This window comes from Phoenix dactylifera, unplaced genomic scaffold (genome assembly GCF_009389715.1).
Source record: "Phoenix dactylifera cultivar Barhee BC4 unplaced genomic scaffold, palm_55x_up_171113_PBpolish2nd_filt_p 000046F, whole genome shotgun sequence".
NCBI classification, from domain to species: domain Eukaryota; kingdom Viridiplantae; phylum Streptophyta; class Magnoliopsida; order Arecales; family Arecaceae; genus Phoenix; species Phoenix dactylifera.
Window position 1 is genome coordinate 100,160 of NW_024067669.1, and position 17,669 is coordinate 117,828.

Sequence of the window (17,669 nt, forward strand, 5' to 3'; positions counted from 1 at the left end):
ATCATTTATGGTTTCGTTCGAATTACTGCCCTTTGCTTTACGCAAGCAGAGCTGTTAACCGGCTCTTTGTTTTACCCAGCACGGCAGGCAGCCAAACCCGTACTCTACTGAAATAGTTCATTATTCCTATTTCTATCCCTGAATTTCGTTTTCTCCTCTATCTGCATTCCAAAAAAAAGGTTGAAGGGAGAACTGAACCTGGCTCGGACGGGTGAGCGGGTGCTTTGAGATTTGTGTTGGGGGGTGATCTTTCGAGCATTTCGCCAAACACCTGCCGGCGGGGTGTTATGGCCGAAGCTGGGGGGACGCCGGCGCTGGGGAAGGGGGGAGCACAGAGGAAGCCATCTAGTGGGATTGCGGCCAAGCGTCCGTCGTGGGCTGATGTGACGAAAGGCGTTCCGAGGCCTCCGGTATGGACCTGCCACCGGACCCCTTCACGTGAGCTGGAGGAGCTGCAGAACCGGTTCCCGGAGGTCGTCGAGGTGCCGGAAGAAGAGTTGGAGGAGGTGCGGTCTGAATGGAGGAGTACCACTGTACTCGTGAGGAGCCTGGGTAGGAGCATACCGGCCGATTGGGTGGTGAAGGAGATACGGCGAGCCGGGAAGCTGGATTATGACGCCGAGTGCTTCACCCTGTCGGAGGGGGTCATTGCCATCAGGTTCGCCAACGAGAACGACCGGGAAGCCGCGATGCGGAATGGTCCGTGGATGGTGGCGGGACAGGTGCTCGCCATGGACCGGTGGCGGCCCAGCTTTGTTCCGAAGCCCGGGTGTTTCGGGCGGGTGGTTGTCTGGTTACGGCTCCCCAGTCTGCCGATGGATTTCTGGAAGAAGGAAGCGATCTTCAGGGTGGCGGCGAGGGCCGGTACCCCCTTGGCGCTGGATGGCTTCACAGAGCAGAGGCGGAGGTATGGCTTCGCCAGGGAGAAGGTGGAACTCGACGCCTCTGCTCCGCTTGTGCCCGGAACATGGGTGCGGGGGAGCTCGGCGGATGGAGGGGCCCCTTTCTGGCAGGGTTTTGTTTATGAAAACCTGCCAGTGCCGTGCGCTAAATGTGGACGAGTAGGCCATTCGGCGGTGGGATGTGTGTTTGTGCCTCCGGCGGAGGGGAGGTTGAATCCGGAGGAGGTAAGTGGTGGGTCTGAGGAGGTCCGTGATGGGATTGACGCCTCGGAGACGCCTAAGCAAGCGGAGACAGGGAGGGAATGACCCCGGGAGGCAGGGGCCTTTGGTCCATGGTTGGTGACGAATCGGATTGGGCCAACCCCGCCGGCGTTCCGGAAGAAGGAGTCCCCGCGTCCTGATGCTGGGAAGACGGCGGGGCCAGCGGCGTCCGGGGCCAGTCCGAGCCGGCCGGGGGACGGGCCGACCTCTCCGATCGACCTTGAAGGGTGGCAGAAGCCATCCAAGGTGGCTCGTCGGAGGACGCCGGAGAAAGACGTGTCGGAGGCGGGTGCGAGCCGGCCGATGGGTGGACCGAGTCAACCTGGTGCGGGTTCCAGGTCGGATGCTGAGTTGACTCAGGACTCGGGCCGGGTGGCTCCGTGTGTGGGCCGGCTTGAAGAGCGGCCCAACGCCAGTGGGGGCCTTCGACTGGGGGGCCCGACTCAGAGTCCGATGAAGCGCTTTAGAAGCCCGCCCAGGAGAGCTGTGGGCGCTGGCCTGTCTACGGGCGACTCGACGACCTCGGGTGAGGGGAAGACTCCTGTCCAGGTGAAGGGCCGGAGGCCGGCGGTGTTCTTCCGGCAGAGGAGTCGGAGCTCACCTTCGCCCCTCGCGCCTGTTGGTGAACAACCTCCCCGGGTGGACCAGCAATCGGCGGGCGGTGACGTGCGGCTGGAGCCGGCCGCGAGCACAGGTGGCCGTCTGGCGCGTTCGTTGTCGCTGGCGGCGGACCTGACGGAGCTTGGCCGGACGGCGTCGCAGACGATGGCTTCGGGGGAGTTGCTGACGGTGTCGACCGATGTTGTTAGTGGTACTGGGAGTGGCTCGGATGGGCAGGTGACATCGGCTTTGAAGGGGAACAGTCCGTGCCAAATGGCACGGGTGTACAGTGAACCAGAAGCTTCAAAGGTGAAGGGGAAAATAGTGGCCTCTGATGCTGGGGAGCTGGCTCTAAAAAGCGGCGGAGGGAAGGACCTCTCTGAATGTGTAGGGAAGGGGGGGGAGACTGGCACAATTGGCACGGGGTCGGTGGACGGTTTGTGCCATATGGCACAGGGCAACAGTCAGCATCCTCAAATTCTAGCTCAGCTTATGGCTTCGGCTAAGGGAATGCGAAGTGACTCACTAGGAGGTGTAGAGTGCATGGATGAGGATGCAGGGGGTAGCCACAGCTCCGGTGTTGGGAGTTGTGCGGGACCATTGGGTGCTTTATGAAGATCCTACTATGGAACTGCCGGGGGGCGGGGAAACCCTCCTTTGCTCCGGCTTTTCGTCGGTTGGTGCAACAGCACAACCCGGATATTTGTGTGCTATTAGAGTCTCGACTTTGTGGCAGTAGTTTGCAGAAGGTGAGAAGGGTGATCCCGCGAGCGTGGGGCTTCTATGCTGTGGATTCTCAAGGATTGTCGGGAGGGATCATCGTCACATGGGATTTGGGTCGATGTACATTGGGGTGTTTTAATGTTTGCTCTCAAGAGGTGATCTTGGTGATCTCAGAGGGTAACAGGCGTCCTTGGGTTCTCTCAGCAGTTTATGCCAGTACTGATTATAGGGTCAGGAGGACACTATGGGAGGAGGCTACGCGACTGATAAGTCATGGTCACCCTATGTTAGTAGCAGGAGATTTCAATTGTATTGTGGATGCTTCGGAAAAGTTGGGGGAGAACCCTTTTACTCTCAACAGGAAGATCAAGGAGTTCCAGGATTTTCTTACTGCCAATGGTTTGATTGACTTGGGCTTCTCAGGGCCTAGGTATACATGGTGTAACAATCAGCAGGGGCGGGCCCGAGTATGGGAGAGATTGGACAGAGCTTGTGCTACAGCCGGGTGGGTTCAGTGCTTTCCGGACCATCATGTCAGACATCTGCCGAGGATTGCCTCGGATCATCATCCATTGCTGGTGAGTACTGAGATATACACCCCAGTTCGCCCCCCTTTCAGATTTGAGAAGTTCTGGCTTAGCTATCCACGTTCTTGGGAGATGGTGAGGGAGGCGTGGTGTTCCCCGGTTAGGGGCGATGCTATGTATCGGGTATCCCGAAGGTTGGAGTTGACTAGGCGGAGGTTGAGAAGGTGGAATCGGGAGGAAGTGGGGAACATCTTTAGGAGGGCAGAGGAAGAAGAGGAGGCCATTTCCAGACTTCAGGTTCAGGAGGCACAGATGGGAGGATTATCGGAGGTTCTGATGGGGGAGCATAGATCTCACTTGGCATTGCATGACTCCCTTCTCAGACAGCAGGATACACTATGGAGACAGAAGTCCAGGGTACAGTGGATTTTGGAGGGGGACCGAAATACAAAGTTCTTTCACCAGTCTACGGTGATTAGGAGGAACCAGAACAGGATCAGATCTATCAGGGGTGAGGACGGCCAGGTATCAGATGACCCGGTGGTTATCCGGAGGATTGTTGAGTGCTTCTTCAGAGCGAGGTGGACGGAGCAGAGGGGAGAGGGGGGCCGAGTGGAGCCGCCGGTACCGGGAGTGAGGGTGTCGGGGGAGGAGGCTGCTGAGCTGACTAGGCCGGTCTCGGTGGAGGAGATTCGGGGGGCGGTTTGGTCTCTTGAGGGGGACAAGGCGCCAGGGCCGGATGGCTTTCCACCGCTCTTCTTTCGGAGGTACTGGAGGATAGTGGGACAGGATGTGACGGCGGCCATACAGCAGTTTTTTACTTCAGCAGTGATGTCCTCGGATTGGCAGCGGACTTTCATTACCCCGATACCGAAACGGCAGGATGCCTCTGAGCCGGGTCACTTTCGACCGATTAGCCTCTGTACCACTTTGTACAAGGCTACGGCGAAGATTCTTGCCGTCAGGTTGCGGGATGTTCTGCCGAGTTTGATCAGTCCGGAGCAGGATGCTTTCATAGGTGGTCGGAGTATATCCGACAATGTGATGATAGCCCAGGAGTTCATATTTGATTTGGAGAGGGCTCCGATGAGGAGGAGCTTGATGGGAGTCAAGCTAGATATGGAGCGGGCCTATGATAGGATGCGATGGGAGTTTCTATATCAGTCTCTGCTGGGGTTTGGTTTTCCTGGGGTGTGGATTCAGTGGATCATGGGTTGTGTCAGGACTCCTTCTTTTGCCATCTTGGTGAATGGCACGCCTTCTAGCTATTTTGTGTCTACGGGAGGGCTACGACAGGGGTGTCCCTTATCCCCTTATCTGTTTATTCTATGTGCGGATGCACTATCCAGAGCTCTGCATCAGGTTGTGCTCGCCCAGGAGCTGGAGATTTACAGGCCCGCGCTGGATGCCCCATCGATCTCACATTTGCTCTTTGCGGATGATTGTTTGCTGCTAGCCCGTGCGACTTGCCGAGATGCTCTGGTTCTTACTAGAGTCCTTCAGGACTATTGTGCTATGTCTGGTCAGAGGGTCAACTTTTCGAAATCTGCTGTGTGCTTTAGCCCGTCGACCAGACAGGAGATGAGACATTCTATTAGGGAGATCTTGGGGATAGGTGAGCAGGATGGCACGATGAGATACTTGGGGGTCCCGCTCTCTGGCCGGCGCTTGCGTGGGAGTGACTGTTCCTATCTGGAGACCAGCATTAGGCAGAGGATGGAGGGTTGGCAGATGCGCTCTCTATCTATGATGGGGAGGATTACCCTGGTTAGGTCAGTTCTCTCCTCGATCCCTGTTTATTTACTTTCCCATTCTATTATTCCAGTGTCGACCTTGAGGAATATTGAGCAGCTGGTTAGGAACTTTATTTGGGGTAGGCAAGGTGGTAGAGGTGGTATTCATTTGCTGGCATGGGAGGTGGTGTGCCAGCCTACCAGATGTGGTGGTCTAGGGGTGCAGTCCCTGTTGGTGCGGAGGGAGGCTCTAGCGGCACGCCATGTAGCTAGATTTGTTATGGAGCCCGATAGTTTGTGGTCCTCACTGATGAGGGCCAAGTATGGCGTTCTGGTGCCCGGAGTGCGAGCGGCCCGTTCTCACTCCCCGGTGTGGAGGGAGATGTGTGCCAGAGCTGGGGTGGTCCTTTCGGAGATCAGATGGGCGATTGGTGATGGATGCTCCATTGATATATTGGAGGACTGTTGGGTGACTGCAGTGCCGATCAGCCGCATGCCGACCATGGTGGACACGGTGCGATTAGCAGGCCGGAGGGTTAGCGACCTGTTGGACTCAGAGGAGGGCAGGTGGAGGGAGGGATTGATCCGAGAGGCATTTGGGGCTCAGTTGGCTGAGACGATTTTGGGCCTCCCGGTGCCAGTTCAGGGGGAGACCGACAGGTTGGTCTGGGCGCCGTCGAGCCGATCACAGGTGCGAGCCAGGGACCTTCAGGCTTTGTTCGGGGGGAGCCAGCGAGAGTGATTGAGGGAGGTTGGATCTGGCGGATGAGGATTCACCCGAGGGTTGCGCTGTTTTTATGGAAGGTGGCTTGGGGCTGCCTCCCTACCAGGAGTATACTAGTCAGGCGGGGTGTTCGGGTTCCTCAGGAGTGCGAGGTGTGTTCGGATACAGAGGAGACTATTCGACATGTTCTACTACACTGCCATAGGGCTAGGGAGATTTGGAGGCGCTCTCCTGTTCCTATTCATCACTCGGTAGAGACGGCACAGGATTTGTTGCACTTGCTGCGAGCCTCGGTACGGAGCCCTATGTTCGCAGAGGCAGGGATACTTAGAGCGTATCTGGCCTACCATATTTGGTTGGACCGGAACGCTCGTCTGTTTGAGGGTAGGAGGCTCTCGGCGATGATGGTGGTGGAGAGAGCGGTGCTTCAGGCGGAGGAGGTCCTCTCCTGCATGGCCTCGTCTTCACTTGGGCCAACTAGGGACATCTGGGGTATCCGTAGTGCTGTTTCAGCGCCGAGTTTTGCGGTGGTTTCTTGGGTACCCCACCCCCTGGTTATCTCAAAGTGAATTTCGATGGCAGTGTGGCGAGGAATGGGAGGTCAGGAGGAGTCGGTTTTGTTATCAGAGACCACCATGGGAGGTTGATTGCGGCGGGTGGCCGGGGCTCGACAGGGCTCTCGGTTGTGGGAGCAGAGCTATGGGCAGCATGGGCCGGTGTTTCCTACGTGAGGCGGGTGCTCGGGGCCGGGCGGGTGTTTCTTGAGGGGGACTCTTCTATTGTTATAGATTGGATCCGGGGGGCGGATAGATATGGAGATGGCCACCCACTTATTCGGGAGACCCGCAGGCTGGCTATGGCGATGGAGGAGTTTCAGGCAGTACATGTTTTCCGGGAGGCGAACAGGGCAGCAGACTGGGTCGCCTCCTATGCTGCACGGCATTCTGGGGAGTTATGTTGGTCATCCACGGCAGAACTCCCGCCTGATCTGTATCTTTTGCTTTTTTCTGATTTGGCAGGATGTACTCAAGTTAGAGCTATATGAATTGCCGTTTTAACCAAAAAAAAAAAAAAAAATTCTTATGCTTCACGGACGGAGCAAAAAAAGGAGTGTTGGAAATATACATAACCATGCTCAAAAGTGATTCAAAAATCTCCTCAACCCCTTGATACAGTATATGGAAATATGTACCGTCAAAGCCCAACAATAGCAATGTCAACATAAGCAAACAATGAAGAACACAACCTGTCTTCTTCACCACTAAGGGTGACATATTATTCACCCCTCAAACAAGAAGATGTAGAAGTTGTTGGTCCGTCCGGCAAGAAAAACCTTCCAAAATATAATTTGAGGTTCAGAGATTAAAAAAAATTCAATCAATCAAATCAAAAGAAAACCTCCTAAGGTATAATGGTTTCAGAAGTCTTTAGTAAAAAACTAAAGAATCCTACAGCAAAGGATGTCCACACTAAAAGAACTAAATTGACATCTCCAGTAAAAATTCTCCAGACGTCCACAGTAAAAGAACTGAAGCGACTGTCCACAGTCACATCTGTTGAATGGTACCTTGCCAGCTCGAAACATTTAAGGCTCCTATCTTGCTCGTAGAGCGTCTCATCCGGTGTTCTTTACCTCGAAGCCCCTACCCCCAAGCTTTCTGAAGGTTAATTTTGGCGGATATGTACTTGATGGCGGTAGCAAGGGAGAAGCCGGCTTCGTCATTAGGGGTCCAAACTCTAGGGTGATTGCGGTTAGTGGTTGCCAATTTTCGATACCTCTATCCCGAGGGCAGAGTTGAGGGCTGCCTGGACCGGCCTAAGGTATGTCTCGCATGTGTTGCGGGCCAATACTTTAATGCTTGAGGGCGACTCGACTACTGTCATTGGATAGATCCAACAGAGTGTGAGAGGAGTTGGTAATTACCATCCGCTTCTTAAGGATATTCGGAAGATGGTGAGGGGCGGGATAGCCCAGCAAGCCAAACAAGTGTATCGAAAAGCTAACGAGGCAACTGATTGAGTAACTTCCTAAGTCGTTAGCCAATCTGGGGAGACCTTATGGCTGGGGGAGAGGGGACTAGCCGGTGCATTTCAAAACTTATTATTTTTTGATTTCTTTGGGTGTATTCGTACCTGCTATGTATGATACATCCGTTTCAGCAAAAAAAAAAATTGAAGCGACATCTACAGCAAAAGATTCTCTAGATGGATACAGTAAGCAGCTAAAGCGACATCAATAATAAAGATTCTCTTCAAGACAAAAGACCAAAATACTCTTTGGATTTCAGGAAGAGTTAAGTCCCGGACTTTAACAAGATTCAAGTCTAGAAACTCTCTCGTCTATAAAAAGATATGGGAGGCTCATTTGTAAGCATCCGCAAATTAGCATCCTACACTCTCTCTCCATCCTATAATAGTAATGTACCAGGTCCTAGGGTAAACTACTACGACATATATCTAGCGGCTTGTGAAAAGTGGTATCAAAGCTACGTGATGCTTTCTATGAGAGAAAGTAGTGGTATCTAGCTCTGCGGCGAAGAGCAAAGTCGAGTGCTCAAAGTTTAGAGTATGCTAGTATTGTATAGTGGATACTATAGTATAAAATAGTACATAATATAGTATAGTATAGTGTATTATTATAGTATAGTATAGCATATTATTATAGTATAGTACAGTCTAGTATAATACGGTATATACTGGTATATAGTATAGTATAGTATATACTAGCATAGTATAGTATGTACTACTATAGTGTTGTATATACTAGTATAGTATAGTATATGCTTTTTTTTAGACATGCAACGCAAGCGCAATCCAATGGGTCCGAGCCTCTTCAAACTGGCCCATTAGCTCATGGCAAATTGAGTTGTCACAACGACAATATTGTAGAATGGAAAAAATGGCGGCACTAGATTGAATTTGCTTTCTCTTAAAAAAAGGAAAGAAAAAGAAAATCAGAGAGAGAGAGGATTGTATTTCATTGAATCACCATCCTGTCACACTCGCACCTATTTCATGTCATCCTCATAGTCCTCCAGATTAAAATTTATATCAACATCCACCTCATGAAACTTGATGGCTGATCGGTCCTATGCTATGTGAAGAAACGCTCAGAGTACGGAAGGCAATATATAAATGAAAAACCCTTACTGAGGAAAACAATAGATGAACCAATAGATTACATAGAGGATAAGGGAGAGGAAGAAGTTGAGTCGTGGCTTGAGTAGTGTCGAATCCATCTACAAATTAGACCAACTGCATGAAACAGCAGTTACGGGATGTTATTTAATGGCATCTAGTCAACAAAGAAAACAATCCAAGGCACCAGAACCCGGTTTCTTTTCCTAGACTTGGTGTAGATCCACAAACAATCCCTGCACACAAATGGGGAAGCGTAAATCAGACATGATGGTTTGCTAAGAAGGAAAAGAAAGCCCCATATGCGAATCAAATTCCAACTTCTTCTCCTTTTTGTTGTAAAAAAAAAAAAATTGATGCTGTCAATAAAGGCAATGGAAGGGGCCGAAGGCACACCAAACATGGGATTCCCAGCAATGGGCAAAGTGAACCCACGACACTAGACCTTCGCGCCGCTGCCACCCTCGCCACCCCCCCGCTCATGGAATTCTTGTTGCAATGATCCTTCTTTTCACTCCCCTCAAAATCGCTCCTTTAATATCCTCCATTCCACCTGGAAGCCCAACTAAAAACAAGTAGCCTTCCTCACTGCTAAGGCCCTATTTGGGGGAGCTGTTAATAGTAGAGCTTTTGAAAGTAGAGCTGTCTGAAGTAGAGCATTTATAAAAATCAGTTTGCGGTTTGGTAACTACATTTTTAAAGTGTTGTAGCACTTTAACATGTGTTTGGTAAACAAATTGAAAAAGTACTTTTGTGTGACAAAATGACCATAAAAAAAATTACCAGTATTATATAATAGAGCATAATAAAATATAATATGTATTAATACATAAATATATGATATAGTATAATATTAATATAATGTAATATAATATTATTATAATATAGTACTATAACATTATGAATTATAGAATAATAATTTAATCTAATATTAAATTATTTAACATAACATATCAATGTATTATGATATAATGTAATATAATATTATATTTATAGTATAATACAATAATAAATATATAAAATATTATAATTATTAGTGTAAATTAATTTTTCATCCTTTTAATGACCATTTATCTCTCTAACAATTTTTCTAGCTAGGTGATAAAATTGGTTAAATAATTACTAATATTTATTTTTATTTATTTATTTATTTAGATCATATTATTTGCCACTCACTCATTATTTTTCTTTTTATTTATTTATTTATTTATTTTATTGAAATATAGAGGGGTCGCCGGCCATGGGTGGTGGCTGGCATGGTGGCTGCCACCGTAGGTAGCCACGAGCTCCCAAAACAAAAAAAAAAAGAAAAAAAAAAGAGGAAGAAGGAACAGAGGCGGCGTTGAGAGGAAGAAGAAGATAGAGAGGGAGAGGGAGAGGATCGGTGAGAGAAGAAGAGACGGGATGAGAGTTTTGGGGGAAAAAGTGTGATTTAAATGGAGGTATTTTGGTCCAAAAAATAGCTTTCCGACAAAGCTGAAAACAGCGTTTTCGAAAAGCTCCAAATTAGAGTTTTTCCTCAAAAGCTGTTTTCATCTTCCTGCAAAAGTTGAACAGCTTTCCAAAATTTTATCAAACACCATTTTTTATCTAAAAGTACTTTTGGAGGGCCAGAAAGTACTTTTTGGTCCTCCAAAAGCTCCTCCAAACAGGGCCTAAGAGGGCTCAATGGTCGACCTTCGGCTCATTTTCTCTCCCCTTTATCCCTCACACAAATCTCCATAAAAAGGGAGCACCCTCTTTCTACGACTCAGACTCTTTTTCTCCTTCTCTCCTTCCACTTTTGCCCACCCCCGCGTAGCAGCCCCCAACTGGGCCCCCGCCCCGCCAGGAGAATGTTCGATGCGGGCACTTCTTTATGCGTTGGTCAAAGAGTGAAATATATCATATGCATGAAATAAAAAAAAAAAAAGAGGAGCTAAGGAAGCAACAACCTTAATCAAGTCTTTTGATTAAGGTGTATTATTGTGCTTGCTATTATCCCCGCATTACTCTCTTTCTTTTTATTTATTTGAATAGAAAGGAGAAAATTACATCTTTTTCCCTGGCGCTCATATGGACTCAAGCGTGGAGTTGGCTTAAAATGCATGTTCGGTTCTCCTGTTGTTAATTACGTGGCTCCCTCTTCCGTATTCCGGAGGAAATGGGAGAGAAAAGTATCTAAAGGAAGGAAGCGTCCCTTTCTTCCTCCATTCATTCCCCCTCAACCAAATCGAAAAGCATCATCCACCCTAGTACAAGGCTTGGCCACCAGTGGGAAGAGACGCCTCATCCTCTCCACCCGGACTCATTAGGCCTCTCGTTAGTACTCCTATTAATTTTGGAATTACGTGCTGCCATTTCTTAAATGTCGTCGCATTGGTGTACGTAGTTGGGCTTGGAGGTATTTGTCTGCTTCTCCCAAAAAAAACTCTATATGTCCACTTCTAAATATTTAAAAAAAAAATAAAAAGCTTTACAGAAAAATGATAACCATACTTTTTATCTTTTATAGAATCCATGCAGGGAACCATTTCTTCACCACCCCTCGTTATTATTGATGATTCCCGCTGTCATCCCCTGCCATCGGTGCTTGCTACCTCTGTCCACCGTCATCTTTGTGTCCAACATCCCTCACGCTATCACCATCTACCACCAGTGATCTCGCCGCCCATCTCTGTCCATCATCATCTTTGATGTCCAACATCGCTAGCTCATGTTACCTCAATCTCTATAATCACCAACCATCATTGATGAACTCTATCATCACCACCTACCACCAGTGATCTCGCCGCCCACCACCGCTCGGCAAAAGAGCAACCCCTTCAACAATGAGGAAAGTTTGTCAACATATTCGAAGTGTCCTACCTAAGCAAGCCCTCTGGAATCCAACCATGGTGCTATCCATGTCAGCAATCAGCTAAGAGTTTGGTCCAAGGGAGATGCTTAACGTTCCCACCGGAATTTGTCCCCACGTACGAATTGTATGGACTCGGCAATTGATTGCTGAAAATGACAATCAGTGGCAGAGAAATGGTCCGCTCTGGCGGGTTCAGAATATTAGCGCAGGAAGAAGATAAACGTGACATGGGGGCAGTGCTGGAGAGATCATCGGTGGCAGCATTAGTAACGTAAGAAGTAGGCTGGAAAACAGCAGGACGAGTGACAAATCTGGTAGGACTTAGGAGGAGCAGTTCACTGCTTCCAAAATATCGAGAGGTCGCTTCAGGTGTCGACTTTAATTGGTTTAACACGCCAACTTCCGGCAGAAGTTAACACGTACAAGTCTAGATCGAACCACATAAAAAAAAAAAGGACATGTTAAGAACAGTTCAATCAAAAACTTCTCATGGATCTAAAACTTGTCCTCGCATATCTTGAGACAACAGGAGAAGAGCAGAGCCTTTTTGTGTGCGTGTGCGTGTGTGTGTGGTAGAAAAGAGGAGCTGATAGCTATGTTACAAATGAATGGATGTTACGGGGTATGAGAATTGCAGCACATATCACCATGACAGCACACCCCGGCCCATTACAGCATACTTGCTTCAGGAAAAAAAAAAAAAAAAAACATGCACAACACAATGACACCTACTATAGAACAAACCGGTGCTCTGTAACAGGAGTGATATTTATCTTTCCAAAAACAACCGCAGCTAGCAATCGACCAAGATCTGGAGGGATTGAATCCTGTTGCTGGAGTAATATATCTCCTTGAAGTGCCTGCCCAGCCAACCAGTCCGCCACCTGGTTGCTACAAGACTGCTGCTTTTAATGTCGGTCGGCACGCGCTAATAGGGAATAAATACAAAAGGCAACATGACAAATGAGGAGCATTACTAATAGGGAAACACATTCCTTCTCTACACCATCCCTCAAGTTGGAGCAAGATGAGATGGTTTTAGGTCCTTCGCTGCCTGTCCTTGGGCACCCTCAGGATGGAAGAGTGGGATGACATGACATGTCCATAGATAGTCCGTTGCAGGAGCGAGTTGAAACATCGCCGGGGTGTGATGCTTTCACCCAGACACACAGGCAAGCACGGAGACCTCCGCATCCATGCTCGACACATTATAAGTTGTAGAAGAGCATTAGAGATGGCCTGCGCGCCGTGATGGAGTTGCTTGCTGGGGCCCCGATCCTGGCAACGGCGGAGGACCTCTGCTGCTGCTGCTGCCGGAGCGAAGGGGCCGCGGAGGAGGAGACGCGTCGAAGACGGGAGATTCCGTGCATCATCGATCATAAATTCAGATGCCCCTTTCCCCTCCCGCTGTCGCTCTTTCAACTCTCCCTCTTGGTTGGCGGACGCGGCGACGCCCACCAAGAAAGCCGCCGATCTGCCCGGACAGAAGTTCCATCTACAGTATTTATTGATCCAGATTTGAGATAGGATTTCTTGATTAAAAAAGAGCATCTGCTAAAAATGATGGTTAAGTTTCAGGCGGAGATAAATAACGGGAAATAGATTTTCGATCGTAATGCTTTCTAGCATTGTTATGTTTGACCATTTATTTATGCAAATGTTGAAAGGTCGGTTTGGGCCGTGAATTTTCTGCCCCGCTAGAACTTGGGGGGGTTGGGCTTGCAACCTGGCTGTAACGGGATACAGGGCTGGCTCATCTGTGAATTCGTGGTCCTTCGTTCCTTGGATGGGAAGTGCCCTTGGACAAACGAAGCACATGGTTCTCGTTCCATATGCGGGGAATTATTGTTCTTCCATGTCGATCGACCACCAACAGTATGACATGATAGTGTACTATTTATTGTCTTACATAGGTCGGATGGATCAATCATGCATTCATGATATGCTCGAACGAGAAGATATGGTTCTGAGATGCTTCATGACTCGGATTCATGTGATAATTTGAATTGCTAACGGGGTTGAGAGTTCCTTTCTTGATGCATGCTCCATTTCTTGCATCAAAAATTAAACCAAAACTACATTCATGGCCAAGAACGAGATTCAGTTTCGATAAAAGTCACCATCGAATTTATTTTTAAGAAAGGCAGCGTAGATGACGCCGTCCAAAATTACAAGGCCACCTGCTAAAACTAAAAACTCCTAGTGCTAGGATATTAAATCCAGTACAGAAGGCAACGGCCCAAAACAAGCACTCATGCTAATGCCCATACCAGGATTCCCGTTCAGAAGGCTGAGCCCTGCTTCTGGACCTCTACGCAAGGAAGGTCCAAATAGCTCGCTTAACGAGGGAAGATATCGTAAGGCAACAAACATCTTTCAACCTGATATGGCAGAAAATAAGCCCGATAACATGCCAAGCTTAAAGCTGACGCAACGTCCGAAATACACTCTGCTAAGTCCTCGATTATAATCAAATCAGATCAACTCTGACCGAGATAAAAACCGGACCGAACAAACTAAAAACAGATCTAGATCCGTGCTGTGACACCTCAAATGAAGCTCGACAGCAATCCCAGACTGACCGGAGCCCTCTTACCAGATTGTAACAATCCTAGATGATTACAGCCCGTGCCAGGCACAGCACGGTTCTAGACAGTCACAGCACGTTTCTCAACAGTTATTTTACAATCCCAGTTTGTTACAACACGATTTAGACCTTCAAAAGATCCCAAATCCTAGAGCTATATATAGATTCAGAATCTCTATAAGCAGTGTACGGCAAAAATAATTTTGAACGGTATATCTTTTATAAAATTATTAATTTTTATTATTAATAAATACTTATTAAAATTATATTTTTTTTAATTGAGTTCTTCTTTTGCCATCATGTTTTTATTGCTAATTTTTATTATTAAATTTTGCCCAAATTTAATTAATATGCATATTTGAATAAAAAATTATATTATAAATATATTAATATTCGAAAACAATTATAAATATTAATTTTAATAATCTAAATATACCTATATTTATTAAAATATGTATATATATACAAATATAAATAATTAATATTTGATCGTAACCGATCCGTTTTCAGCTCCAAGGGCGACAGAAGGGTCCGCCACTTTAGGCGGCCCAGCGCGTCTTAGCCTCGCTTCTTTTGCTCTGCCGTCCAAACCGCCGTTGGGGCAGAGCCCCACCACCGTTCCCCCCCCCCCTCCCCCCCCCCCCCCCCCCCCCGGGGATACGCTCTAAGTTAGAAGGGGCACCGCCGCTCAAACTCAAAACTCGCAACTCGAACATTAAATTCGACCCACGGAGTGGTTAAGAGACGGGATGTCTAGCTGGCGTGTTTCTGATCAAGTTGGCTATGAGAGCAGACGAGAGGCCAGTGACAACTAAAAGACTCTGGTCAAGAAACCCAGCTCTTTTCTTCTTTTTCTTTTTTTTTAATCAGAGTTGCCGCTTCACAAGCCAAATTGACTGCGATGCCTTTCATTGAATCGAGTCCGAATCCCCAATCCCTGCGCTTCTTCCGTTTGTCTTCCACTCAAAATTTCTCCTAAATCCTAATCCTGCACAAGCACGCCATCCACAGCGACACCTTGTCTCCGCCCATTCCCACCGCTGGCCCCAATCTGCCGCTCTCTCTAACGCCTGCGCACCTCAAACTTTGGCCGATCATCTCTACTTTCTTCCCCAGTCCTCCACTTAATTCGACAACTCAAAACGAAAAAACAAAAACAAATAAAGAAACAAACATCTCATCTCGAATTTTTATATATAAAATAAAGCGAAAACAACTAAACAACGAACAAGAACAAGAACCAAAACCATCACTCTCTTGACGGTGAATTTCTTTCTAGCTTCTTCTTCTTCTCTTCCGTGGGTGCAGCCATAGCCGGCGACGGTCTTTTTTTTTTTCTTCTGCTCACGAGGAGAGATCGATGATTGATTTGGCCTAAGCCAAGCCAAGGCAAGCTAAACTACCTCTGTTTTCTCCTTGTCGATCACATCAATCCACGTCGGAACTCTCGGGGCTTGGCTCCTGATTGAGATCCGGATGCTTGGGCGCGCGCGGTGAACGGTTCGACTGCTGCTGCTGCTGCTGCCGCCGCTGGGAGAGGAGGCAGCTCTGGAGAGCGTCCACCCTCGCCCCCACCTCGGTGGCCTTCTTCCGGATAGACGCGGCCGACATGCGCCCGGCGGCCTCGCAGTCCTCCTCGGCGGCGAGCTCCTCGGGGAAGTTGAGGCGGGCGGAGCGGCCCCGGAGGTAGAAAACGGCGGTGTCGTATGCGCGGGCCGCCGCCACGGGGGTGGAGTAGGACCCCAGCCATATCCGGGACCGCTTGTTGGGCTCCCGTATCTCCGCCACCCACTTCCCCCACTTCCTCATCCGGACTCCTCTATACGGCCGCTCCTTCGCGGCCCCCGCCGTTGCCGCCGCGGCGGAAGCGGTCCTTCTCGCCGCCGCAGGTGCCGGCTTTCTCGTCTCCTCGCTCGTGGAGCAGCACCCGCCCTCCATCTCGATCCCCCCCCTCTCTCTCCGTCTCTCTGTCTCTCTTGCTATTTATATGCACAACAACCAGCAAGTATTTGGTATATGTAAGCTAGGATTGGTTGAAAAGGTTTATTAGTTGTCGGGACTAGATGACTGATAATTATATATCCACTCCAAAGTCCGGACTAGATGACACATTTAATACATGGATAGATATATTATCCTTTTTGGTACATAATTATATAGTTTTTTTTTTTAAAAAAAAAAAGAATGGATGGACAGATAGATACATAGAAAAGGATGAGAGGACGGCCTACAATAACTAAATAATAATGGCCAAAGCATCGTTGCGTGAAATAAATGATGCCGACTAACCTTATAACTTGAACTCGTCACAGACTGCCAACTTTGGAGGCGATGTGGCGCCGCGTGGCATGTTTGTCGAAAGGAGGCGAGGCAGTTGGAGCCGTTTGTTAAGCTTATTTGTAGCAGGCGCAGCATTTCCTAGATCAGATCAAAAAGCACGCAAAACCAAAAGGTCGGATGTCGGCTGCAGCGGTGGCCACGTAGAGCAAGTGGAGAGAGAGAGAATCCCAGCCCCAACCGCTCTCCCACCGACATAGAAGAAAAAGGAAAGGGAAAGGGGGCGGCTACATCTCGTCATCGCTTGCGATGCCGCCCTCCACGTGGAGCCACGCCTGCACGTGACGGCTGCCGACGTGGACGTTTCCGCTTCGGCTACGGAAGCCCGCACCAGGCCCCTCCCGGTTCGCAAAAGGACGAGAATCGGGCAGCAGGGATGGGTTGAGGGGAGGAAGGAGATGGATGCGTGGGCGCTGACCGGGCACGCGTGGAGCAAGTGGCGGAAGAAAGAAAAGGGCAGGGAAAGAGGCCGGGAAGTGGGGGTTTTATTGGTTTTTTTCTTTTTGGTTGATGGGAACTCGGTTTCTGAAAAGGAGGGGCAACCGATGGTTGTCGTCTTATCTTAATGGAAATTTAATAATGGAAGTGCAACGAGGAATATGAAGCCACTGCATCCTCCCCATTCTATATAAATTAATAATAAATAAATAAACTATTATAAGGAGAGAATGGAAGACGAAAGGAAGGTAGACGGGGCGATAATATCACAGTGCTTTTGGCTTCTTGAATTCCGCCGGCATCTAGACTACTATGCGGACAGCTTGAGTTCGGATGTTCCATAGCCTGCCGTTTAACTCCTGGCAGCTTTCAGATGGTGCCGGCACGGGACGTACCTTCTTCTACTCGGGCATCGCTCGCTGCGTCGGGACCAGTGCTGTTGGGATACCGTGGTGCGCCGGACAACCGGTGCCATGGATTGGACGGGCCTCTTTGATTTTTAATAATAAATTGATAATCAACGACAACTTATCTTCCAAGATTCAATTGACCTAATGGAGATGCATATAAAATGATCATGATGGTACGTAATAAATACGGGGGGCAGCTGGGAAGAGGCTGGCTCTGGCCCGGGCCTGGGAGGGCTTGGACGGTGGGTGGTTTTACTTCCACTGGGTGATGGTGTGGTCGGTGGGGGACTGAGGATTCCTTAGTGGAGAGAGGGAGGGATTCGGACCAGAGTAAATTAATGGCGGCAGCACCGGGGAGGCTAGAAAGATGCAGCCCTTTTATACCTACCATACAGAGTTAGGATCGTATCCATGTGCATTTTGCGCTGGTGGAGGTGGGGGTGGTGGCGG

At 48.8% G+C, this 17,669-nt stretch overlaps 2 protein-coding genes across 2 annotated transcripts; one reads left to right on the top strand and one right to left on the bottom strand.

The window, feature by feature from the left end:
• The first annotated feature begins 287 nt into the window (after positions 1-287).
• On the top strand, positions 288-1,208 carry LOC120104617. The gene has a single exon (XM_039116062.1). The coding sequence runs from the start codon at positions 288-290 to the stop codon at positions 1,206-1,208; it is 921 nt and encodes a 306-aa protein (XP_038971990.1).
• Positions 1,209-15,135: 13,927 nt separating this feature from the next.
• Positions 15,136-16,832, bottom strand: LOC103696620 (ethylene-responsive transcription factor ERF011-like). Its single transcript, XM_026800963.2, has 2 exons — positions 16,324-16,832; positions 15,136-16,013 (listed from the first exon to the last, which is right to left on the bottom strand). The coding sequence occupies exon 2, from the start codon at positions 15,970-15,972 to the stop codon at positions 15,463-15,465; it is 510 nt and encodes a 169-aa protein (XP_026656764.2). The 5' UTR covers positions 15,973-16,013; positions 16,324-16,832; the 3' UTR covers positions 15,136-15,462.
• Between the last annotated feature and the right edge of the window lie 837 nt (positions 16,833-17,669).